The sequence below is a fragment of the Tamandua tetradactyla genome, chromosome 6 (genome assembly GCF_023851605.1).
Source record: "Tamandua tetradactyla isolate mTamTet1 chromosome 6, mTamTet1.pri, whole genome shotgun sequence".
Classification (NCBI taxonomy): Eukaryota; Metazoa; Chordata; class Mammalia; order Pilosa; family Myrmecophagidae; genus Tamandua; species Tamandua tetradactyla.
The window spans coordinates 124,679,009-124,704,390 of record NC_135332.1 but is presented as its reverse complement, the minus strand read 5'-3'; the positions used below and the strand labels follow the sequence as shown (position 1 = coordinate 124,704,390).

Genomic DNA, 25,382 nt, shown 5'->3' with positions numbered 1-25,382 from the left:
TGGGAAATACAACCATCATTATGCATTCTAACATAAATTTGGAAAGACTAAAGAAAATTGAGCAGACTATACCTGGGCCTTGGGACTCACACACATCCTCTGCACTGCAAAAGAGGCAAGGTATGCGGAAGGGATTCTCAGATACTCATTCTGGTGTGTTCTGATGTTGAGTCTACCATGAGGGCAGCTACTCTACAACCCAGGAGTGCAGAGAGTGGCTGGGATTGCTGGTCTGGGTAGATACTTAGGTTTCCAACTTCAGTTGTTGATATTTCTGTGTACCACTAGGAGCATGAAGAAGAGAGGATGTGACAATACAGGGGTTTCTCCATAGCCTACCATACGTTTGATTTCCTTCTCTCTGGACAGTGCAACCCATGTGAAATGCAGTGACATCAAGGCTGTACCTCTGCCTGATCCTTCCATCCCACCACCTGATCCTCAGCAGCACACAAAAAGAGCTGTGCTTAGAGGGAAGGCTTCATGGTCTTTGGCCAGAAAATGTCATAAAGAATTGTTATTTTAATGACACATAGCCTGGCATTGCAATGAACGTGCAACTCTCCCCCACCCCTGAGTGGAGTTCTGGAGCTCCCTACACTGTCCTTGGGCTTTTGCTCCCATGGCTTTCCTGCCACCTCATCGCCTGCTGGATCCTACTTATCCTGTAAAATTAGCTTACCCCCACCCTGGTCCTCTGGCTGCCTCCTCCTCCATGATCACCAAATGCCCTTGCAGATCAAGATCACATCTTTCCCAGAGGTACTGTAATCATTTGTGTTATGTGTCTGAATCCTCTGTTAGCCTGGGCACTGTATATGCATCTCAGCGCACAGGACCTGTGCATCTCCATGTCTAGCAAAGTCCTTGGCACATGTAGTAGACATTCAATAACTGTTGTTGAAGGACTAGCCTTCAGGGCTGTGTGCATATGTCTGTGTGTGTGTCTTTACTCTCGGTCTAATGTGTTCCATTTCCATAGGAGGAAATGGAATGTGTGGCCCCCTAGATGGTGTCACCAGGAAGGGTTCTCAGCCTCCAAATGTGACATATCCCCTGCCAGCTGAATTGAACCTGAAATTACTCCTTAAAAGTTACCCACTCTTTTAGGTCCTCAAGGATCTACTGGTCAACCTACAAGTACCCCTAGAGAGAATAAGCCACCAACATCCAGTGCTTCTCTACTTAACGTGTACACAAATCACCTGGGGATATTGTTGCAATTCAGATTCTGACATGGGGAAGGAGGGAGAGGCTGAGAATCTACATTTCTTATAAACGCCCACGTGAGCAGCATCTGCCTGTGTGCAGACCGTACTTCAGTAGGTGGTCTGGCAGTGGCTCTCAAACTTTAGTGCTCATCAGAATCACCTGGAGGACTCATGAAAACCCACATTGCTAGCTCCCACTGCCAAGTTTTCTAATTCAGTATATCTGGGGGCATGGGCCTGAGATTTTGCATTTCTAATGGCTTTCCAGGTGATGCTGATGCTGGTGGACAATGGACCACACTTTGAGAACCAGTGCTCCGTATCAAATGTGTTCACCCTCTTCACTCCAACACCAGACACTGAGGAAATCTGGAGAATTTCATGCCATGACTTGGCCCTTATCTGTAGTACTGCTCCCCTTCCCCTCAAAGGCCAGGGACAGTTTGCACTACTCTGCTGAAATCCACAGAGAAAATAAAATCCTTTAGGTTTGAACTAAATCAAATTCCGGTCTTCCCGCCTACAAAATAATCCATGTCTACATCCATCCTTAAGGTTCTTTCTCCCTTTTTAGGTAAATAAATGTCCTTCTGCCTATGCAAAGTCAATTCACCCATCTGGGGTCTGGATCTTATGCCTCCCTCTAACCCCTCAGGGATCGTACTGCTTCACTTATCCTCCTAATTCCTATTTATTCTATCTTTTCTTTTCATGAAGCCCCAAATCTTTCCCATCCTTAAAAATCCTTTCTTCTGGTTCTGTCTTCTTTGCTCCTTCCTTTAAGCACTGGATTTCTAGAAAAAATGAAAAACAAATTAAAACATGAAATGTGTACTCATTACTTCCTTACTTCTCAGTCATTTTTTAAAATCCACTGCAGTCTAGCTTTCATTCTCATTAATCCACTGAAAATGTTCTCGTTAATATTACCACCTTGTTACCAAATTTGTTAGGCAATTTTCAAACCTCATCTACAATCCCAAGGCAGATTCAATTACTTTAGCAAACATTTATATATACTAATGATTCCCGTATTAAACCAGATCCACATAAGAAAACAGAAACCACTCCAAGTTTAAAAAAGAAAGGAAGTTAATCTCCATCTGTGATAGAAAAGCTGAGAAAACAAATAAGATGGCGAGACATCTCATTTAGTAAGAAGTTAATAAGGACAGGAAGCTGCTACCCCCCGGCTGGAGAGAAAAAAGGAGGAGGTGGGGCAATCATAGCAAAAGGCTCTGGAGACCTGGTGGAAACTGGAACCTCTGGTCTATGTTGGAGGAGAGAAGCCAGTTAGGAGGAAACCCCTAGGGCAGAGATAGGGGAAGAAATACTCTGGCCTCTGTCTTACTCTCACCAGTCTCCCACCATTGCCTCTCTTTGACCAAACCTGGCCAGCAGTCCCTGAGAACGGAGCTTGGGAGAAGTAGTCTACAGAGCTTGATTCCCTTCTCTTTCAGGAAAAGAGGAAGAAATTAATGTGATGGCAAAAAAGGCCAAGGACCTGCACAGCTCCTAAATCGATACATCCTAACAGACCTATCTCCTAACCATCAAGATAGTGTTCCACGGCTTACCTGGATGTCCCCAAATGAAACATTTCCTAAATGGAACTGCTCATCTCCCCCATCAAGCCTGCTTGCCTCTAACTTCCCCTATCTCAGTAACTTTCACTAAAGTTAGACTCCTCTAGACAGCTGTCCTCGGTTATTTCTTTCGTTCTTCTCACATTCTATTGGTCACCAGATTGTGTTGATTTTTGCTTTGAATATATCTCTCAAATCCACCTTTTTCTCATTTTATCCTCCTGCGGCAGCTTTAGTTCAGACGCTCCCCAGTTCTCACTTGGACTAAGGCAGACCTCCTTGCTACTATGACCATTCCCTTCTGGCCTATCTTCCATGCAGCTACCAGAATAACCTTCCTAATGTGCAGTGCTCCAGTCTGCAAGCAGCTGGAATGCAATATACCAGAAACAGAAGAGCTTTTAGGAGGGGGAATTTATTAAGTTGCAAGTTTACAGTTCTAAGACCGTGAAAATGTCCAGATTAAAGCAAGGCTATGGAAATGCCAAATCTAAGGCATCCAGGGAAAGATGCCTGCATCTTTTAGGGTTTCTCTGTCAACTGGAAAGGTACATGGCAAACCTGCTGAGTCTGCTAGCTTTCTCTCCAGGCTTCTTGCTTCATGAAGCTCCCCTGGGGGCATTTTCCTTCTTCATCCCCAAAAGTCTCTGGCTGTGTTGGCTGTTTCCTCTTTTAAAGAATTCCAATACAAAACTAATCAAGACCCACTAGAATGGGTGGAGTCACAGCTCCCTCTGATCAAAGGTTAATACCCACAGTTGGGTGTGTCACATCTCTGTGGACATAATCTAATCAAGTTTCCAACCTACCGTGGTAAATAGGGATTAAAATAAATGGCTGCCTCCATAAGATGGATAAGGATCAAAACATGGCTTTTCTAGGGCACATAATCCTTTCAAACTAGCACATACAAATTGAACCATATTCCTCCCCTGCTTGAAATTCTTCAGTTCCTAAAACAAGATCCCAAGTCTTCCCAGTACAGCCAACTTCTGACTCCCCCATGGGCCCAAGCATAAAGTAACAATCAATTCCCAACATTGGATAGTCCTCAGAAGGGCCTGGAGAAAAGGAAGCAAAAGAGGCCCTTGAAATACAGTTTTGTCTTGAGTATACCGTACCTGCCACTCTGAGCATCATATGATACAGCAGGAAACAGAGCTGACTTCCTGTGCAGCCAACAGGGCCTCACACTTAGAAGGGCCCGTGCTTGGTTTAATGTTCTGCTGTCACTGTCTTGAAATTAATGATAATTTTGAATAAGGGGCCCTGCATGTTCGTTTTGCACCAGGACCCACAAATTAAGTAGCCACCCTGGCGGGGAATACCCACAAGCCTTAGAAACCCGAGCTGAAAGCTGTTCTAAAGGATGGCAGCTCATGTGCTTCAAGCAACACTGTATTTTAGATTCTAGGAAATATAAATATTCTGCATAGGGAATGACTGATTATTTTCAAGGTAAGTATCAGAAATCCAGAGGTCACTGGGAACAATAAACTGAACACGATTGAGAATGGGAAAAAGATATTCACAGCTGACAGGAGAAGAGTATCACTAACAAGAGAATAATATGGAAGTAGTAAAAAAAAAAGAAGCATAAAATAACGTGGGTGAAGTGTCTATGACATGGTGACTGGAACTCTGTATTGAAAAAGATTTAGAAAAAGTTTGAAAATTGTGTTTTCCATATCCAAGATCATAGCTAGCTATTCCATCTCTGCACTGAGTTGAGCAAGGAAAAATAGCCCTAAATTTCTGAAGGACACACTTAGGATAAACAAATGTAAGCCTTTTGATTATGTGTGGGTTATATTATATATATGACCCAGTAAATTAGCAAAGGCCTGAGGCTGATCATATTTTCCTTGCAGCTTACTCTTCTTGTCCCTTCCTCTCTGTTCCTCTTTACTTTTCTTCTCTTCTCTCCTCTTAAGTTCTGGAAAAGAACAAGAAACAGTAGCATTAACACCAGGTTTTATTTGAAATTTGAGCCTAGGCCAAAGCTGGAGCTTTGCTTGCCATGGGGCAGGAAGAAGGCATCAGGTGACAGTATGCTGCGGCTGGGTAAACGGAAGGGGTCGTGGTGGGGCCTGGGAAGAGTGGAGTTGGAGGTGGTAGGACAAGGGGCTCCGGCCATAGCTTTTACAGGGATGTGAGAAAAAAATAACAGGTCATCTCTGCACCCATAGTGAAAGAAACGGAAGACTATCAAGGGTGCGTCTCCCTGCCCCCAGCTTTCCTTCACACATTCATGCCGTGATCACACAGAGAGTCTTATTATCTCAAATAGTTTAGGGAAAATCCTATGCCCTGGTGAGTAAAGTGAACACAAGGACTTTTATAATATTTCCAAACTTCATTCTCTCTCATTGTTTTTCTCATATTAACAGGCACAACAACAACAAAAAGAAATTTACAAGTAACTTTTAAGAACTACCAGGAGCATTTATATCAGCACATGCTGATGTCTCATTATATTTATGATTTTTAAGACTCACATAATAGGTTGCTGCGGTTAATTCAGGGGCTTTCTGCACTAGATTAATTTGAGAATAAAATAACAAACATAAGAGCTAAACTGGTAGAGATAAAAATAGTGCTGGAGGCAAAGGGGATAGAGAGGGAGATTTTAAGGACTTCACCATCCTCAAATAAAAATAGCTTTCTTGGAAGCCAGATGAAGGTAATAAATGAGAATTATTAAATATAAGTTAATTTAAAAGCATTTAATTTTAAAAATTAGATAGGTAGATGAGAAAAACACAGTACAGTAGTTTGGATTTTGGATTGATGGCCAAGTATCAAAGAAGGCATTTTTTTCCTTAATTAGCCCAGAAAGATTCACCTAAAACAGATCTGGAAAGTAGAAAATGATCTTTGGAAGGTCTGAGCTTGTATGTCTACCATAGCCACTAACCAAATGTGGCAATCTAAATTTAAACTTAATTAAAATTAAAATTAATAATGCATTTCCTCAGTCGCGCTAGGCACATTTCAAATGTTCAAGAACCACATATGGATATGACTACTGGATGGGACAGATAGACCATTTCTATCATTATAGAACATTCTATCGGACAGCACTGAATGAGTTGTTTGTATGTTCACATTTGAATTCATGTTAAATATGTTAAAATGGTTAGGTATAGTATTTTGGAAAGCAGATTACTAATTATGAATAATCTTATTACATATTATTATTATTAGCTAAATTAGAAATATTTCTGTTCAGATGAATGAATTAACCAAGGATTCTTAACTAGAATACAGACAAGAAGTCAATGTAATCAGTCACTAAGTAAATCAGAATCAAATCTGAAAACTAAATCACAAGAATTCATCCTAACATATCCTGTCACACAGGGGAATCATTAGGTTCGATTGGCATATAAATAAAATAGTGCTATTTGAAATGAGGCCACAAGAAAATTTAAAAACGAAAACAGGAATTGAAGGAAAATGATAAAGGATTTGGTCCAGTAGAGGTCATTTTATATAAACATTAGGGAAAACAGTGATAAGAATTTGTAAATAAAGCCAGCAAAGAAAGGAAGCTTTGGGGAAAAGTACTTGAAGAAATTTAAAGATAAACAACAAAGCCAGAAAAATACTCGCAGAAAATATAGTAGGGTTTTTAATGAAGAGCGCTCATACAAATGGATAAAAATAAACAAACAAAAAAACCACCGAGTCTAGTAGACATATGGGAAAAGGATGAAAAATAATTCACAGACAAGGAAATAAAATTTGAACACATGAGGAAATACTTTCCTTTGTTAATGATCAAAGAAATAAATTAAAACAAAATGAGATTTGATGGAACACTTATCAAAGCAGCAAAAGTGGGGAATGAAGGAGGAATAAGAAGTGATCAAAGCAGGGGAGAGTGCAGAAAAATAATCATATCAATGTAAATCATGTCAATGCCTTCAGACAGTCATTTAGCAAATCTATCAACAATATGTGCACACCCTTTGACCACTGATTTCATTTCTAAGGCACAGCCTAATGAATAATCCAAAAATGTATAATGCTTTCTGTGCAAAGGTGGGCAGCCCCCTATTTAGAGTAAGAAGAAGTTATGAAATGATGGCACATTGTTTTGACAGAATATTCTGTGGCCAAAAATTATGCTATGAAGAGCTTCTACCCTCCAGTAACTATATAACATTTGGATACATTCTTTTTAAAAATATAGAACGTGAGAATTACCATATGACCCAGCAGTCCCCCTTCTAGTGGATACCCCAAAGAATTGATATCTGGGACTTGAACAGATATTTTCACACTGGTTTTTATACTGGCATTATTCACAATTGCCAAAAGATGGAAGCAACCCAAAGGCCCATCAACCAAGGAACGATAAACAAAATATGATATATACACACAATGGAATATTATTCAGCTGCAAAAAGGAATGAAGATCTGAGAAATGAGACAACATGGATGAACTTTGAAGACAACATGTTGAGTGAAATAAGCCAGATGCAAAAGGACAAATATTGTATGATCTCATTAGTATGAAATAATTAGATTAAACAAACTCATAAAATCAGAATCTATAAAATAGGTTACCAGGGGATGGGGTGGGTAGGGAATAAGGAGTTAAATCTTAAAATATAGAGTTTCTATTTTATGAGGGAAAAGTTTTGGTAATGGATGCTGGCAATAGTAGCAGAACATTGTGAATGGAATTATTAGCACAGAATTATATATTTGAATGTAGGGAAAAGATGAAATTTTAGGTTGAATATATATTAGAACAAAATTTTTTTAAAAAATCATGGAACTGTACCACATAGTAAACTCTAAGTTAAACCAAGGACTGTAGTTAATGGTACAATTATTAAAATGTGCTATCATTAATTGTAACAAATGTTCCATGCCAATGTAAGGTGTTTGTGCTCGTTTGAAAATCTTATGTACCCCAGAAAAGCCGTGCTTTAATCCAGTCTTGTGGGAGTAGCTGTTTCTTTTAATCCTGATTCAATACTGTGGGTAGGAAACTTGTGATTCGATTATCTCCACAAAGGTGTGACGCACCCAATTGTGGGTATCACCTTTGTTAGATGGAGATGTGACTCCACCCTTTCCGGGTGGGTCTTGATTATTTTACTGGAATCCTTTAAAAGAGGGGACATTTTGAAGAGAGTCAGAAATGACAGTGCTGACAGAAACTTCAGAGCAGAGCTGACACAGATGCCAACACTTTGAGAACAGACATGATGTTTGGAGATGCTTCAAGTCCAGCAGATGTTGTCGTGAGATGTTAAGCAATCTAGAACCTGGAGAGAGCCAAGGGAAGCCAAGAGATGAAAACCAGCCCTGAGAAGTCAAGTGAGGAGCCTCCACAGGAACAGAGGCTGAAAGCAAGGGAGCCCAGGAGCAAGGGACCAGCAGATGCCAGCCACATGACTACCCAGCTGACAGGTGTTCCTGACCCATCGGCCTTTCTTGAATTATGGCATCTTTCCCTGGATGCCTTAGTATGGACAATTTTATAGGCTTAGAACTGTAAACTTGTAACTTATTAAATTCCCATTTTTAAAAGCCATTCCAGTACTGATATGTTGCCTTCTGCAGCTTGCAACCTAAAACAGTGTTATGAATAGGGTGGTATATGGGAACTCTGTCTTTTATGCAGGCTTTTCTATAAACCCACAACTTCTCATTCACCTCCCCAATCTCCCTTTGATGAATATTTAAGTTGTTTTCAAGATTTTGACATTAAAATCAGTGCTGTAATGAATATCCTCTCTTTAAGTCTTCGTGTTCATGTGCCAATATTTCTCCAGGATAGATTGTGAGAAATAGATGCTGGCTTCAAATGGCAAGTGCATTTTAAAACTATGAGTGAAACTGAAATAGTGAATTTGAGTACCTATTTTCTCATATCCTCAATAATAATGAATATTTTCAAAGTTTTAAACTTTGTCTGCTAGGTGAATATCATGTTTTTTCTTGTTGATTTGTTGGGTTTCTTTGTATATGTTGGATTTTTTTCCTACTGTTCTTTCACCTACTTTAAAACATTTTAAATGGTGTCTTTTCTCATAGTTTAAAGGTTTTGTGGTCAGATTTTTTACCTTTTGCTATGGCTCTGACTTGGTATCTGTTTAAAATGGCTCTCCTTCCCCAAAGATTATAAGAATCTTTCTGCATAATTTTTCCTAATAGTTTCATGATTTATTTTATCCTACTAGCTCTATAATCTATCTACAGTTATACTGTGCATGAGAGTAGATGTTATATCTACATTTAAATAAATATATGTTATGTTAGAAAATTAGGTAGAAAAAGAATATAAAACAAAAAATATGAATAGAAATTAAAGTAAATGTAGCTAAATAGTAGCAGCAGTTGGCTTTGGGTAGGGGGATTAGATGTGAATATTTTTCTTCTAATTGCTTTTGTTTTTCAGATACAGATAGTATTACTGTATTTACAGTATGTGGTGCATTTTATATTCTTTTTCTGCCCAGTTCCATAACCATCTCTTTTCCTTTTAATCATGTGGTTTCGTGAAAGCCCCAATCGCAGCTCTCCATGCATGCCACAGGAGGGGCTCCTGATCTGATGGGGCCATCCAGATACCTTCACTGGGATTTCTCTTACTGCTTCTGGTGGTAAAGGGCTCCCTCTTCAGAGTCATAAGGCATGTGGTCAGAGCTGCTTATAGACCTGGTTCTAGCTGACCAGATAATGAAGCAAGTGATAGAGACACAATCAGAGAGAGAGAGAGAGAGGCACCACACATCATTTAAGTCCCTAGAGCTAGCTTCCCCCAAACTCAATTTGTGGTTGTCACCTGAACTAATAAATTACCCCCTCCTTTTTTTCCCCCTTAAGTTCATGTGAGTAGAATTTCTGTTACTTGTGAGAAAAGAGTCCTGCCTGGGGGGTGGGGTGGGGGGAGGAAGGTAAGAGAGAAAAGCTTTAAAGCAATGAACATATCGTTAGTAGGGAATGATCATACATCTTGAATCAAAGCCATTCTCACTTTGTGGAAAGAGAGGTTAATACAATAATATAATGCAGCAACTGCTTGTTTTGCAGCCATTAGAGCATCTTAACAACCAAAGGAATAACTAAAAAATAAGATGGTAGCAAGCATATAGATAATTTCTGCATTCTCAACAAAGTATGGAGGGTCTATGAAATTAAGGGGAATGTTGATAGAAACAGATGGCAGTCCTAAGATGCAGCACCTAGAACTGGCATAGGAGAGATATCCATAAATAAACAAGCATCAACATACATTAGACTCCATTTGTGGATTTTACTGTGTATGGCTTAACCTTAAAACATACTTTAGGTCAATATTTTGAATCACGGAACTCAAGAATTGAAAAGACCTTAATGCATACAACTCATTCATCTTAAGACTTGTGAGGTCAGGTGATTACAGAGGTCAGGTGATTTATCCAGAGTCACATGACTGGTAATTCCCTGAGTGGGATTAGAACTCATGTCTCCAGAATCCCACTCCAGTTATATTTCTACTGCCTCTTCAGTACCAATATGAGATGATGACTAAATTGCTCAGGAAACAAGAAAGACAAAATCATACACACACAGAACCAGAATAGCAAATATGCATTATATAAAAAAGGAAGTAATTCTTTAAAAAATCCAAGTCTTTGGGAAGAGTTATTAAGAACTATGCTGAGAGTACACTGTGTTGTTAAAGAGGATTTACATTAGTTGCTCAGAGAAGAAATATTAATCTGGAGGAGGCTTATGCTCTCAGCCGAAAGGTTGTAATAGACGAGTGATTCTTTTAACCTAAATCTATTTTTCTTGGGATGACAGTCATCATATGAAAGTATTTTAAAGTTTCCCGGATGTGTGGAAAAACTAACTTGTCTTTCTTTTATAAGCTTTCTAAAAGGCAAAATTTTATTCTTAATTTTAAAATAATTTCTTAAAAGGGCTACAACTCTCAAGGAATCTAACTACTTTAAGTAGTAAGGCAAAGACATACAATAGCTCTCATTGGTGGGTAAAAGTTTATTGTATTTCTGCACTGATTATTTTGTTCCACCATATGACTCTGGGAGCATGGTTTTATTTTTCTGAATCTTGAATTAAAAAAGAAGTTAGACATAATGTCAATTTGAGCCTATTTTTCTTTATACTGCTTCTCAGATACATGTAAAAAGAATTGTCTTGGGTATCTCCAGGACTCAGAACTCAAAAGGTTTAAGAATCATTCTGGAAGAAACCAGACCTGAGGCAGCCAGTTCCTCTGTGGTTATAAGTAACTCTTATTGCACAGCCCCTATTCGTTCTGCCTTGTCAGTGCTTCTCAAATGGATCAGCCATCAGCGCACCTGACAGCAGAGAACGGGTTCTATCCAAGGAAAGATGGAATCTACCACAATGCCTGAAGCAATCCACTGTTGCAAGTTTATAACTTTATTTTACATTTTCATTCAAATTTCCCTTTCTACTCCATACTGTTTTATGTTTATTTTAATATAAAGAAATACATATTACTTGATATTAAATCTCCAACACTCTATATTCTCTCCCTGCTTTATTTTCTCTAATAGCACTTACTGCATCTATGAACTCATACATCTAACTTATTTTCTTTAGTTATTGTGTAGCTCCTCCCCAGTGGGAGTTTTTTTTTTCACTGTTGGACACCAATACCAAGAACAAGCTGGGCATTTAGTAGGGCTCAAAATACATATCTCAAAGAAATGACTGAATGCTGTAAATGATGCTGTTTCAACAGACGCTCCTAGAAGACGCACCTCCCTTACTCTGATGTAAAGACATACCTTCTCATCCTCAGCGGCAGGCGTTCCTAGGCTGGGAAGTAAAAATGTGTCACACTTAGGAAACGTAGAAGAAAAAAGTATCCAGGACTCCTCCCCATTTGCATAGGGCCATGAGATATTTATTGACTTCTGAATCCATACCATTTCTGCAATGTGTCACGAGCCTTTATCATGAGAGGTTTCTGGATTCCAGATGAACTAGTTTACTTGATTTTACCTCCACTGAAAGTCTTCTGATTTCAGGAGGGTGGACTTCAGTGCTTGCACTTGCCTAGAAAATGCGGCTCTCCCTGTCCATCTAGATCCTTTTCTTTCCTCAGAGCCTAGCTGGGGCCAAACCTCTTTCGTGACATTAATCTTTATTTAATGCTCCAAATTCCAAGGCCAGTCCTTTTCTCCTATTCCAAAGACAGCCTCTCAGGCCCTCTGGGACCAGGGAATGGTTGTGTGGACTCTTCCAACATGGGCTGAAAAGGAAGCAGCAGCAAATTCACACATTGATTACCTTATTTTGCAAGCTAAGTTCAAAGTGTATAGCAATTTTGGAAGAAATACAATGGTACAAATTAGCACCATCTTCTACTAAACCGCTAAGACCAATCACAGATTCACTTAACTCCAGAATACTTTTCCTCTCAGTTCTCAGGAAAAGTCTCGATCTTTGGCCTGATCACAGCCCTTTAATAAGATTCAGTCAGGCTTTAAAAGCCCATCTTGCTAGTTACTGCCAGTTCTGAGCTTACTTAAAAGAGACACCTTGCTGTTCTCTGAGAAGATCCCAAACCACCTTGTTTTTAAACCCTCTTATCAATATATTTAGTATATAAATATACTTATATGCCATATTACTTTGTGACAGGCACTCTTCTAAGTTGATTCATCATATTAAAACATCATGGCACAAAACAACTATAACCCTAGCTAGGTACAACTATTATCCCATTTTACAGATAAGGAAACTGAGGCACAGAGCGGTCAAGTGAGGGCACCTGGGTGGTAGATGGCAGAACCAGGATTCAAGCCCAAGCATTCTGGGTCCTCTCTCACACCTGTGTTCTCCTCCACCCTCCGGGTACCGCCTGCCCACCTTCTGCCCCAATCTCTAGCCTTCCCGCTCAGAGAAAGACTCTGCTGCCTGTGTCTGAAATTCTCTCTCAAACCAACCAATTCATTCTCTCACAGCTCCACAGGCCACAAGTCAGAAATGAAGCTGTGAGCAAGGCTGGTTCATTCTGGAGGCTCTCAGGGAGGGTCTGCTCCTTGCCGCTCTTCTAGCTTCTGGTGGTTGGGGGCAATCCCTGGCAGCATAACTCTAATCTCCGTCTCCATCATCACATGTCATTCTCTCTGTGTATTTCTGTGTCCCTACATGGTCTTCTTACAAGGATACCAGTTTGGGGTCCCCCCTACTCCAATATGACCTCATCTTAACTGATTACATCTGCGAAGACCCTATTTCCAGTCCAAATAAGGTCTCATTCTGAGGTTCTGGGTGCACATGAATTTTAGGGGACACATTTCAATCCAGTGCTGTGACCTCTTCTTCATAAACCCTCATGGATTCTGATCCATTTCCTTCCTGGCTGGCCCCTGCTGTTTCATGCTTTGATCAGACGTACTCAGCCAGACCCTTTCTTCTTTCTGAACTTTTTCGTGAAAAGTTCAACAGGGAAACGCCGTGATCGGAATGGGAGTTCGTGAAGATGAATGGTGGGAGGATGTGCTTGTGAGAAACTGGGTGTTGAAGGTTCTATTAGAATCTCTCATTTTGGTGGTCATGAAATACTGTAGCAGCTTTGGGACTAGAAAGGAAGGGGGAGATTCCAGGGGCATTTTAGAGAGAACAATGGGCTGCACTTATGGGACAAGTGCCTCTAGGGATAAAGTAGAGAAGGGAGTTAAAATGATACCACTATTGTGGGACTGGATGGTTATAATGAGAGCGTCATTACTTGAAATAGGTATGTCACAAAGCTAATCTGGTCTAAGGGGTAAAAACAATTCGATGTAGAATTTTTGTCATCATCTCCATGGAAATGTTTAAACAGTCAGAGGACACCATAAGTGAGCTTTTAATGAACATCATCAAGCATCTAACAGGGTGCAGAATGCTGAATTTCCAGCAATAATTACAATGAAATAGAGCTGAAGGTGAGAGTATCTTTCACACTGGCCTCCTGGAGACACCTGCCAGAGTATTTACTCTACAGTGGTGGAATTTGGCTTATGATTTGAATGTAAACAGTATGGCTTTCGATATATGTAGCCTAAGCCCAGACAGTAGCCAAATAACTTTCTTTGCTCCACCTAAAAATCCACCCAAAGTGCAAACTGGTTAGTGCTTTATTTCCAGGCTTGGTCTTGCTTTATATTAATTTCTTAAAACACACACATACACCCCCCCCCAAACAAATGAGCAATCTTGACCAGCTCATTCCCCCCACCCCCTCCCCCCGTCTGTTTCTCTGGTGGCCTCGCCAGTAGATAGGCCTATGGATTGAAGGGCGAGAGCAGAAAGTTTCTTTCTTGAGTGCCTTATCACTAAGCGCTCAAAGCAGAAACACAGAAATGAAAGCTGAAAGACTAACACAATACTAAGACAGCTCAACAGGCAGGGCCTAGAATGGGGTGCATGGGCTGAGAGGTTGGCAATGTGATGAAACAGTATTTAAAAATCCAAATGTCTCCGATAACCTATATTAAGAACTGACCCCAAACCTCAGACTGCTACACTCCTTCATTTCCCCTAAGCTTCAGAAGTCGCCATGCACAGCTGAGGCAAGCCATTAGAATATCCTAAGGCAAGCCTCCCTTGGCAAACTCCGACTTGGACCGAGGACCTTACTTCCACCAAAGTCTACCCACTTCCCTCCAAAAGGGGTAATCAGCTGGTGGGTTAAGCGATTGCCCCAGCGGCTGGGCCAACTGCTTTGAAGCGCAAGAATTTCGGAGGCTGTGGGTAGGGGATAGAAATCCAGTCCGGGTTTTGTTTGAACGAGGGGACCGGAGAGCTGTGAGGAATGGTTCGCCAAGAGGGGGGCGGTGGTGGAAAATACACAACACAAACAGCTCGCGCCGAGGGCGGGCAGCGGTAGGCCCGGAGCGCGCGGGCGCAGCCGGCCGGGAGAGGCGCGCGCGGGCCCGGCCGCCGGCCGCATGGAGCGCAACGCGGCCCGCGACTCCCGAGCGGCGGCAGGGGCGGCGGCGGCGGCGGAGGCGGCAACGCGCCGCTCGCTCACACCCACCCCCGCCCGCGGCCGCCGCGCCGCCCCGCCGTAGCCGCCGGCCGCCGGCGTCTCCGCGGGCCGGTCCAGCGAAGGCGGCGTCCGCGCCTCTGCAGCCAGTGGCGGTTGCAAGCACCGGGAGGCGTTTCCCGCAGCCCCCCGCAGCCCCCCGCAGCCCAGCGCCCCGGGCGCCTGCGGCCAGAGCGGCTGCCGGGGGAGAAGAGGAGGAGGAGAAGGAGGAGGAGGAGGAGGCGGTGACAAACTCTCCGGCCCCGCGCCTCGGCCGGCACTCCGCAGCAGGCATGCAGGCGCGGCGTCTAGCCAAACGCTCCAGCCTGGGCAGCCGCCGCGGGGGCACCGCCAGGGAAGCCGCCCTACCCGGGCCCCAGCCCCCGGCTCCGGGCCCGGCCCGGGAGAGCTGGAGGCCGCCGCTGCCGCTGCCACCGGCGCCGCGCAGCGCCGCGACCTGCCCCTCTCGGGCCGCCGGAACCGCTGCCGCCTCGTCGCCGGTGCTGCTGCTGCTTGGGGAGGAGGACGAGGACGAGGAAGGAGGGGGCAGGCGGCGCAGGGGGCTCGGGCGGGTGGCAGAGAAGCCCCGAGGGGGCGCCGAGGAAGAGGATGACGACGAGGAAGATGAGGACGAGGAGGTGGTCGTCGAGGTGGTGGACGGCGACGACGACGACGAGGACAGCGAGGAGCGCTTCGTGCCCCTCGGCCCCAGCCGCGCGGTCCCCAAGGGCCCGGCCCGGGGCGCGTTGAAGGTGCGTGCTGGGCGCGGCGGTGGCGCCCGCGGGACCCACCGCGCAGGGGAGGGAGCTGGACTAGGGCCGGGCACTGCAGACCAGGAGAGGCCCGGCCGGGAGGGGTGTGTCAGGCAGCGACGCGGGGCAGGGATGGGAACTGTTGATTTGCTCGCGCCACGGGCCTCCCGCCCCGCACCTCCACCAGGCGGCCGCTCACCTTTTCCTCAAAGGCCAGGCTGGTTGTGTCCTGTGGGTACCACTCCTTGTTGGGGTGGGGAAGTTGGAAATGGGACTAGGTGGGGGCGGGATTGAGCCCCGCGGGGATGAGCGAGGTTGGGAAGTGACATTTTATTCTTCCCCAAGGAAGCTGGAATATGCCCTTCCTCTTCTTGTGAGGGCTATCCAGGCTTATTGAAACCAGCAGGCAGCTTGTCCTGTCAATCTCCCAACCCCTCCTTGGCCCAAGAACAATTGTTAATGAGTTTCCCTCCCGGGCGCTTGTGAGGGAACCGGAAAGCCCAGTACAGCAAAACCCAAGCCCTTGGCTTCTACCTGTATTTTGTTGGCAGCTTTTGACATTGTCTTCCCCGTGTTTAAACTCGATGTTGCTTAGCATTTGGAGTTCTTTTCTCTCTCGAAATTGCAAAGGGTGAAAAAAGAGGAAATCGGGAAAAGTGGGGAAATCTGGCATTTTAAATGGATATGAGTATCAGCTGAGAATTCTAGCGAAGTCTCCTGTGCACTGAAGAACCAAAAGATCTTTCTTTCCGTTTGTGTATCTTCAGGAGATAAGGGGTTTATTATTACACAACTGACTGGCTGGGCTTTCAGGCATGCGATTGGACAAAGCAAACCACGTTGAGGTTCATGCACCCTGTATGTTGCTAAGAAGTTTTGAGGGCAGCAAGTGGTAAAGAGTGGAATGAGTGGTTTTCGAATCGATGGAATAACTATTTTCTGGAGTTTTCAGAAGACGTTGGCATTTCAGGAAGAAAAATACATAAACAAGTGGGCTTAATAGGTAGAGACTATTAAAAAAAAACATCTGGGCGAGCTTGCAGAATTGAAAAAGCTCCTCGTGGTATAAAATTGCAGATCCAAAGAAATGTTGAACATCAGCAATTTGAATAGCCCAAACGTAGAGGTGGACACAGATTTCTTTCCTGGACCACCCAGGAAGGTCTGGGAGTGAGAAAATTTCAGTAAATTGTTATTTGGAATGATAGTTTTTGACAGCTGCTTGTTGGAGTCCAGACCACACTCATTACCGAGGTCTGCTAAAAAGCCTGCATTGTACAGCCACAGGATATAGCTGCGTTTAGAATTGTCACGTGACATCAGTGACCCTGAGTAATTGGAGTTCTGAGTCCTTAGCATTTCTGTACAAGAAGTTTTGTCTTGTTTGAACAGTGTTGCACAATTTGTGATATAAGGAAAAATTATTAATAACTTTTGCTCTGTAATAAAAAAAAACCCAATGTGGGAAAAATCAAATCTATAAACACGGAAAAACTAGGGTGTGATAATTCACATTATCAAAAATGATTTTTCATGTCTCTAAACAAATTTCTGTTGAATCCTTTCAAAATGGGCTTCATTTTACACCACTTTCATTTGTCCATGACTTTTCAGAAACATATATTGAATAGTTCATGGCATAATGTCACCATTTTGTCACTACTTTAGAGACATTTACATTGCAGCCAAAGAGATTTTTCAGTGGCCTATAAGATCATTTTTATTATAATGCTTGTGAGAATGTCAGTGTTTTACATGTATTCATGCATTCATTAATTCAAATGTGCTGGGTGTTATTCTAGACCGCAGCAGCGCATACCTTCCAGGTGCTCATATCTAGTGAGAAAAGTCGGAGTGATAATCTAACGTAAATGAATAAATATGTGTGGCATTTCAGATTGTGATGCATGCTGATTTCAGATAGATATCTGAGTTCAGATAGATGATATCCTAGAGTTCAGGAGGAAGAAGAGAAAAGAACAGTGGGGAAGACCTCTCTAAGGAAGTAGCATTTCATCTGAGATCTCAGACGTGCAGAGTGGGAAGAAGGTCTTTCCAGACAGAACAAATTGTAATTCCAAGAATCTCGAGGGGAAAAGGAGAGAAAGGCGAGTGTGGCTGGGGTTTTGTGGGTCTATGTCCGAGGGACCCCTAGGGGGCAGCAGTATGGAGCCTGGTGGACCTTTTCTGAGTAGACCGTGAAGGCTCTGGGAAGTTTTAAGCAATAAAGGCCTATGTAAGGTGGCTTGTACTTTTGAAAGGTCATGCTACATGGAGTACAGGGGACAGAAGTAGAACCAGGGACACCAGTTATGTGGCCATCGCTGCAGTCCAGGTGAGGTGTGATGGCCACTTGGACTAGGTTGCTTGAGGTAGAGATACGGACAATTCAGGATGCATTGGAAAGATCCACCTGCGAGAACTTGCTGATGGATTGGGCGGTGTGGTGAAGGAAGGGGAGGAATCAAGGATTAGGTTGCTTAGATGTGCCATTTACTGAGATTAAAAAAACCTGGGAAGGTGACAGGTTTTTGTGGGGAAAGTCAAGTGTTCTTTGTTGGACGTGCTGTATGAGATGACTATTAGAGGTCCAAGTGGAGATTGCAGTTAGCCTGAATGCTGTAAGTAATAGAGCTGAGGGGAGAGGTCAGGGTGAGTGTGTGAAATTTGCAAGTCATCAGCATCTTGATGTCATTCAAAGCTGGGGACTGGAAAGGGAATGTGGTGGGCAAAAAGTGAGGGAGCCTTGGGCCAGGCTGTGGGGCACAGGACCATTCAGGTTTGAGTGAAACCAGTCAAGACAACTGAGAAGCAGCAGCCACATAGGTAGAAGGAAAACCTAGAAAGTGTGAGCCAAGAGGAGAAAGGGTTCCCGAAAAATGGGGAGTAATTAACTGTGTTAAATGCTGCTGGCATATTAAATAAGATACTGGCACGTTGAATAGAGTCTGGGTTATTTGAATCAGATAATATGGATCTTACTGGTGTCCTTGGCAAAAGAAGTTTCAGCAGTGTGACTCGAGTGGGCTGAATAGTGAATGAGAGGTGAAGACACAGTGATGTGTGTGAAAAACTCTTGAGAAGTTTTGTTGGAAAAGGGAGATGGAAGGAATATCGTCTCGGTATTTTTAATCCATTCTGCCAGTCTATGTCTTTTAATTGGGGAATTCAGTCCATTGACATTTAGAGTTATTACTGTTTGGATAATATTTTCCTCTACCATTTTGCCTTTTGTATTATATATATCATATCTGTCTTTCCTTCTTTCTACACTTTTCTCCATGTCTCTCTCTTCTGTCTTTTTGTATCTGACTCTAGTGCTTCCTTTAGTATTTCTTGCAAAGCTGGTCTCTTGGTCACAAATTCTCTTAGTGACTTTTTGTCTGAGAATGTTTTAAATTCTCCCTCATTTTTGAAGGACAATTTTGCTGGATATAGGAGTCTTGGCTGGCAGTTTTTCTCTTTTAGTAACTTAAATATATCATCCCACTGTCTTCTAGCTTCCATGGTTTCTGCTGAGAAATCTACACATAGTCTTATTGGGTTTCCCTTGTATGTGACGGATTGTTTTTCTCTCGCTGCCTTCAAGATCCTCTCTTTCTCTTTGACCTCTGACATTCTAACTAGTAAGTGTCTTGGGGAACGCCTATTTGTGTCTAATCTCTTTGGGGTGCGCTGCACTTCTTGGATCTGTAATTTTAGGTCTTTCATAAGAGTTGGGAAATTTTCAGTGATAATTTCTTCCATTAGTTTTTCTCCTCCTTTTCCCTTCTCTTCTCCTTCTGGGATACCCACTACACGTATGTTTGTACGGTTCACATTGTCCTTGAGTTCCCTGATACCTTGTTCAAATTTTTCCATTCTTTTCCGGATAGTTTCTGTTTCTTTTTGGAGTTCAGATGTTTCATCCTCCAAATCACTAATTCTATCTTCTGTTTCTTTAAATCTGTCATTGTAGGTATCCATTGTTTTTTCCATCTTTTCTACTTTATCTTTCACTTCCATAAGTTCTGTGATTTGTTTTTTCAGTTTTTATATTTCTTCTTTATGTTCAGCCCATGTCTTCTTCATGTCCTCCCTCAATTTATCGATTTCGTTTTTGAAGAGGTTTTCCATTTCTGTTCGTATATTCAGCATTAGTTGTTTCAGCTCCTGTATCTCATTTGAACTATTGGTTTCTTCGTTTGACTGGGCCATATGTTCAATTTTCTGAGCGTGGTCCGTTATCTTCTGCTGGCGTCTGGGCATTTAGTCAGATTTCCCCGGGTGTTCGACCCCACAGGTTGAAAGATTTTTCTGCGCAGTCTCTGGGTTCTGTTCTTCCTATCCTGCCCAGTAGGTGGCACACGTGGCACACGCCTGTCTGTGGGTTCCACCAGCGAAAGTTGCTGTGGGTCCCTCAACTCTGGAAAACTCTCGCCGTAGGGGAGGTTCGGCAACCGAAGCGTCTTGGAAGAATGCCAGCCGGCCCGGGGTTCCAAACGCGGGGAGGGTCGCCGGCTGTCGCAGCACAGGAGAGCGTCCGGCCAAATTAGCTAGTCGGCCCGGGGCACCAAGCGTGGCGGGAGGGCGCCAGCTGTCGCAGCCCGGGAGAGTGCACTGCTCCCAGCCGACGGGGGAGTCACGTGTTTGGAAGGGATCCCCCGGTCACTGTTCTCCGCAGTCTGGGGATTTCCGACCCAACTATCTCAGTTGTTCCGGGGGGCCTCGTGTGGTGGGGGCACCAGCCGCCGCGGCCTAAGGGGACCGCCTGTCCAATTCTACCAGCTGGCCTGGGAAGGTGGAAGGGAGGGACTCCGGTCGCTTGCTGTCCCACCCAGGAAAGCCCGTGCCCCTTGGTGATCTCACCGGAGCTGGTTCTCCCAGATAGTCAGCCGTTCCAGGATGGGGTACGCTGTCCCTTTGATTTCCCTCGTGGCTCCGGGAGCTGCTCTGTATTATCTCCACTCCCCCAGTAGTTGTTCTGGAGGAGGAAAGGTGAGGGCGGCAAGGCTGTCGAGGCTGGTGGCGGAGGAGCACGGTGAAGGCGGGGGAAGAGGGCACCGTGTTGGTTGGAGAGCAGCCGGAGCAGGAGGGGGAGGAGGGGGGTAGAGAGGGGTTAGGGAGGTCGGGCGGCTCGGCTGCTGCGGGGCGCGTGCGCCGCGCGGCGGTCCGGCGGAGAGAGAGAGGGGGTAGGGAGGTCGGGCGGCTCGGCTGCTGCGGGGGCGCGTGCGCCGCGCGGCGGTCCGGCGGAGAGAGAGAGGGGGTAGGGAGGTCGGGCGGCTCGGCTGCTGCGGGGCGCGTGCGCCGCGCGGCGGTCCGGCGGAGAGAGAGGTCGTCTCGGTATTTTTAAAAATGAGAAACCGTAGACTTCTGTGCAGTGACTACAGCGTGGTGCAGGTTGTCTGGTGGAGGAGGAGTGTAAGCATTTTGATTGCTGTGTAATAAATTACCACAAATTTACCGGCTTAAAACAGTTCTCACAGTTTCCATGGGTTAAGAGTCGGCTGGGCTTAACTGGGTCATCTCCTCATAGTCTCAGAAGGCTGCAGTCAGGGATCAGGCAGCTGAGTTCCCATCTGAAGATGAATTGGGGGAAGGATGCACTTCCAAGCTCACTCACATGGTTGGCAGAAATCATTTCCTCGTCTGTAAGGTTGAGGGTCCCACCTTCTTACTGGCTGTTGGTTGGAGGCTGCTCCCAGCTCTTAGAGGCCTCTCTGGTTCCTAGAGACCCTCTGCAGTTCCTTGTCATGTGGACTTCCTTACATGGCTGCTTACTTCATCACGCCAGCACAGAGAATCTCTAGAGCCAATCTGCCAGCAAGATGCAGTCTCATTTAGTGTATTGTAAACCCAGGAGGGATGCCCATCCCCTTTGGCATGTCCTGTCGGTTAGAAGTGAATTACAGTTCCTGCTTGCACTTGAGGGACATGGATATGAGGCACTGAGACTCTTCGGGGGTCACCTTAGGGAGGAACTTGAAGATGCAGAGAGAAGAGAGATGATGGCAGGGGTAAAGTCCTTGGGAAAGCCATAGGTGATGAGACCTGGAACCCAGGTAGAGGGGTTGGTCTTTGAGAGAAGCAAGGAACCTTTGTCCATCGAATTAGAGAGAAAGTGGAAGAAATGAGTCCAGACGTGGGTACTTTTGTAGATCGTATGGTATCAGAGAAAACAATACTTGTCTGATGACTTCTCTCCTCCCCTGCAGCAGCAGGAGAGATCATCAGCTAAGAGTGAGGGAGGTTTGCAGTAAGAGCCGAAGGCATGGAATAGTGTTTTCATAGCGTGGGAGAGCATACTTAGACTTACTAGGAAAATGAAATGGAACTGCTCGGATGGTATTAAGTACCCATCTGAGGTTTGTGGTTATACATTTACAGTGCAAGCAGTCTGGTTGTGTGATTTCCCAACTTCGTTCCATTAGCTCATACCTAGAGTAATAATAATACAAATGATTTTGGCTAACATTTATTGAGCAGTTATTATGGTCAGTGTAGTCTCTTAAGTGTAGAGTCTCATTTAAACTTCATTGCATATCCATGAGTCAGGCATTTTTATCCTTACCCTCATTTTACGGAAGAAATAAGTCTCTTAAAATTGCTTAAAGAAAGAACTTTTAGGGCAGAACAGGGGTTAGAACCCTAGGCAGTATAACTCCAGAGCTAGCACTCTGAAGCATTATGCCATACTGCCTCTTGTAGAGAAAATGGAGAGCTAGATTTAGCAGGGGTGGAGTTTGGCCATGTGGGTGAGCAATAGAAAGAAAGAGAAGCACAAGGTTTGGGATTCCGAACTAATATTAATATTAATGAATATTTGTTCAATACTTATTATGTGTCAGGAACTGTGTTAAATACTTTATACAGAGGCTAATCTCATGAGAAATTATGACTTGGGAATCAGTGCACTCCAGCTGAGGGCACTGACACCTGAGACCGTATTGCCCCAAGTGGAGAGGGTGGTTTAACACCCAGATTGTGGGATGCCATAATCCATGCTTTCAGTCACTCAACTGGAATTTCTCTGTATTTATTTGCGATTTATACTCCCATCTACTTGCAAAAGCATTTGGGATGGCTAAGCAAATAGAAGAATAGATGCTACTAGCCGTCTGCGATGTGTTGCTTGGTTACTAGAGTGAATGCTGCTTTAGGCTTTAAATAAGACAAATATGAGAAACTTTTATCATATTGCTTTCAATATCTGATCAAAGGAAGCATACAAATTTATCTGCAGTGGTAAGACCCCTACCCCCACCCCCAACCTGGGGCCTTGGTATAAGGAACGTTAAGTAGCACAGTAAATATCTTCAACTGGAGTTTAATAAAAAAGAAAGAAAAACAAAAAGCAAGGATACTGCCAAATGGAGGAAGGATTCAATAATGAGTTGCTATTTAGTGAAGGCATGAACAGTAGGGGACTGAGATAATAAGACCCAGGACTGTCCTTTGAGATGCTGTGTAACGATTTAGGAATGAGAATCTAGATGGATGGATAGTTTACTGGTATAAGAAGTTTAAGAAAAACCTGGACACCAAAGACTATTAGTGATTCTATCGAGATTTCATCTATAGAAAAACTGGGGAAGAAAGACTTTTAAATGAGATGATAAATGTCAAAGTTCTCATTTCCAGTGCTCAATAAATATTAATTGAAATAGAATCTGCTTCCTGTGTGCCAGTTCTCCAGGGATGGTTAACACATCTATTAGACTATCTCTTGAATATCAGATGACTTTAAGAAGCCTTTGGCAGGGACTGTGTAGCAAACTCTGAATTCCTGATTGAATTTGCTAACAAGTATGTGTCTTGCAAATGGTCTGTGTTGTTGGCTCATGTGAAAGGCATATGCTTAAGATACTAGACAAAGTTGTCATTCATTGAATCGTGCACTGCAGGAGTTCGAAGGGAAATGGAGATTATCTAGTAATTCAGTACCCGATGGGGACGCTGACACTGTGAGTTGGGAAATAATGCATCCAGCCAGGGCTGCTTGCAAGTTAGGTAGGGCCCCCTGATTAGCACCCTGCTGTGCCAGCCCAAAGTAATTGCCCTTTCTGGTTTGGTTTCTTGGACCCAGGCATGATCTACATCTCACCATCTTAAACTTGTAGAAAGAAAATCACAATTTTCTGAAGTGATCTACCACCCACTGCTTATCAACTTCTATTTTTGGAGTACCCATCCTTTATAAAGTACTTCAAGTAGAGGCAGCCTTACCTGGGACTGGATCCTGCAGGGTACAGTCACCCTCCTAGTGAAGTCTCCAAAGAGCTTGTGTACTCCAAAGATGGAAACTAATGGGAAGTAAGTTCATTTCATTGTGAACTGAGTACCCACAATCCCTGGTGGTGTGGTGCTGGTGGGAAACTAGCCTAGAAGACATCATTTGTAATCAGCCCTTAACTGGGGCTTTTCCTCCTTCACCAAAATCTCACTGTTAGTTACCTTGGGACATCCTATAACACAAGCATTAGAGAAAAGAAGAGGAAGAGCGAGAAGTCAGGACCTACCCTGAATCTGCTTATCCCCTGCCTGTTGGTGAGCAAGAATTTGAGAGTGCCTCAGCCATGTGCATGCTTGCCCTCTTAAAATTTGGGGACCCTATCCATTGGTAAATCTGTCCCAGTCAGATTAATGTGCCTTCCCACTTCAGAGAGAATCTCAGAGGTAATGTGCCTTGTGAGATAACCAGCCTTGTCACAATGACTTGATTTAATCTCTGCTAAAGTCAAGGAAACTTGACCTTTTAGGTACCCTGTATAATCTCAATATAAATGCATGGTTTCTGTTAGACATTCTGAAATATTTTAGACTATTTGGAGACTGTCATAACTAACCTGTCCCAGCCAAATGTATGCATAAGAACAAGACTGATTTTCTTTGGGTTTGTTGCCCATGTTTCTGTACTTTCTCTCAGTGAGTGGGTATCTCTTGGGACTGCTGTTGGCCAGGTTCAGCATCCATACGTGGGAAACAACACCAAGTAAGGCCTATTTCCACTTTCAGGGAGCCCACAGTCTAACGAAATCCTGTTGTGTTTTTTCCCAAGGATTTTGAAACCCATTTTCCTCTTTAGCTGTATCAAGATTAGATCTGCTGTGAACCTTACTTGACTTCCACAATTTGGGATGTAATTTTGATATATATATCCTAAAACAATGGTAACCAAACAATGTGTGAGGTTATTATGGTCTGACCAGGAGGTGATTTTGATAGGTAGACTAAGGATGCATTTAGATCACTGAATTTGGAAAATAACACTGGTTTGTTCTTATTTACTGGTTGAGGTGAAACAGAACATAAATCTGAGATATGTGTAGTGGAATTAGAGTGATTAAATTTTTATACTTCATTAAAGATATTGCTTTGGAAAACCCAGTATTGCAGTTTATTTGTAGGGGAAATAGGTTGAAAAGTTTTGAAAGTAATTTTAGAATAAGAACTTTGCAGTATTTTACAAGGCAGGGGGCAGGGCTTGTTCATCCTGCAGAGCACCACAGAACCTTAAGATGCAAAGTTATCAAAGGGCCTGTACGTAGTCCCTGGAGGATAGACTGAGAGTGTGTTTTGTCAATGCATACTTGGCAGTTACCGGTGACCTCTTTGCTTTTGTTAAGGTTAAATGAAAGTAAAATCTCCCTGATTGGACTAATTGGGGATGGTAATCAAAATAAGTGAATGTCAGAAGTCCTCCAATACTTTAAATTAAATCCAAAATTTTAAAAGATATGTTCTATGAAATACCATTTGATTAAACCTGCAGACCTGTAATTTTAGTCCGTTAATGTGACTTTTGTTGAGAGCTCATTAGTAACTTAGGAGA

At 43.5% G+C, this 25,382-nt stretch overlaps 1 protein-coding gene and 2 long non-coding RNA genes across 9 annotated transcripts in view; 1 reads left to right on the top strand and 2 right to left on the bottom strand.

The window, feature by feature from the left end:
- Positions 1-1,896: 1,896 nt before the first annotated feature.
- On the bottom strand, positions 1,897-24,216 carry LOC143688780 (uncharacterized). Of its 2 annotated transcripts, XR_013178306.1 has the most exons (4): positions 24,070-24,216; positions 23,777-23,853; positions 4,674-4,733; positions 1,897-2,005 (listed from the first exon to the last, which is right to left on the bottom strand). It is a non-coding gene; the product is annotated as an uncharacterized LOC143688780 (long non-coding RNA). The 2 variants fall into 2 exon arrangements; XR_013178305.1 differs by lacking the exons at positions 1,897-2,005; positions 4,674-4,733 and adding an exon at positions 20,961-21,367.
- LOC143688781 (uncharacterized) lies at positions 11,675-12,986 on the bottom strand. The gene is made up of 2 exons (XR_013178307.1): positions 12,751-12,986; positions 11,675-12,053 (listed from the first exon to the last, which is right to left on the bottom strand). It is a non-coding gene; the product is annotated as an uncharacterized LOC143688781 (long non-coding RNA).
- ZNF704 (zinc finger protein 704) overlaps positions 13,624-25,382 on the top strand; it is a 248,339-nt gene continuing 236,580 nt past the window's right edge. For 2 of the 6 annotated variants that reach the window (XM_077167074.1, XM_077167073.1), the window contains exon 1: positions 13,626-13,737. Coding sequence is in view for 1 of the 6 variants with exons in the window: in XM_077167071.1 (XP_077023186.1) it covers positions 15,113-15,571 (459 nt within the window). In the remaining 5 variants the exon portion in view is untranslated. Of the gene's footprint in view, positions 13,738-14,871; positions 15,572-22,620; positions 24,543-25,382 lie in introns of those variants that run through there. The other 4 variants (XM_077167075.1, XM_077167076.1, XM_077167071.1 and 1 more) reach the window with 4 other exon arrangements.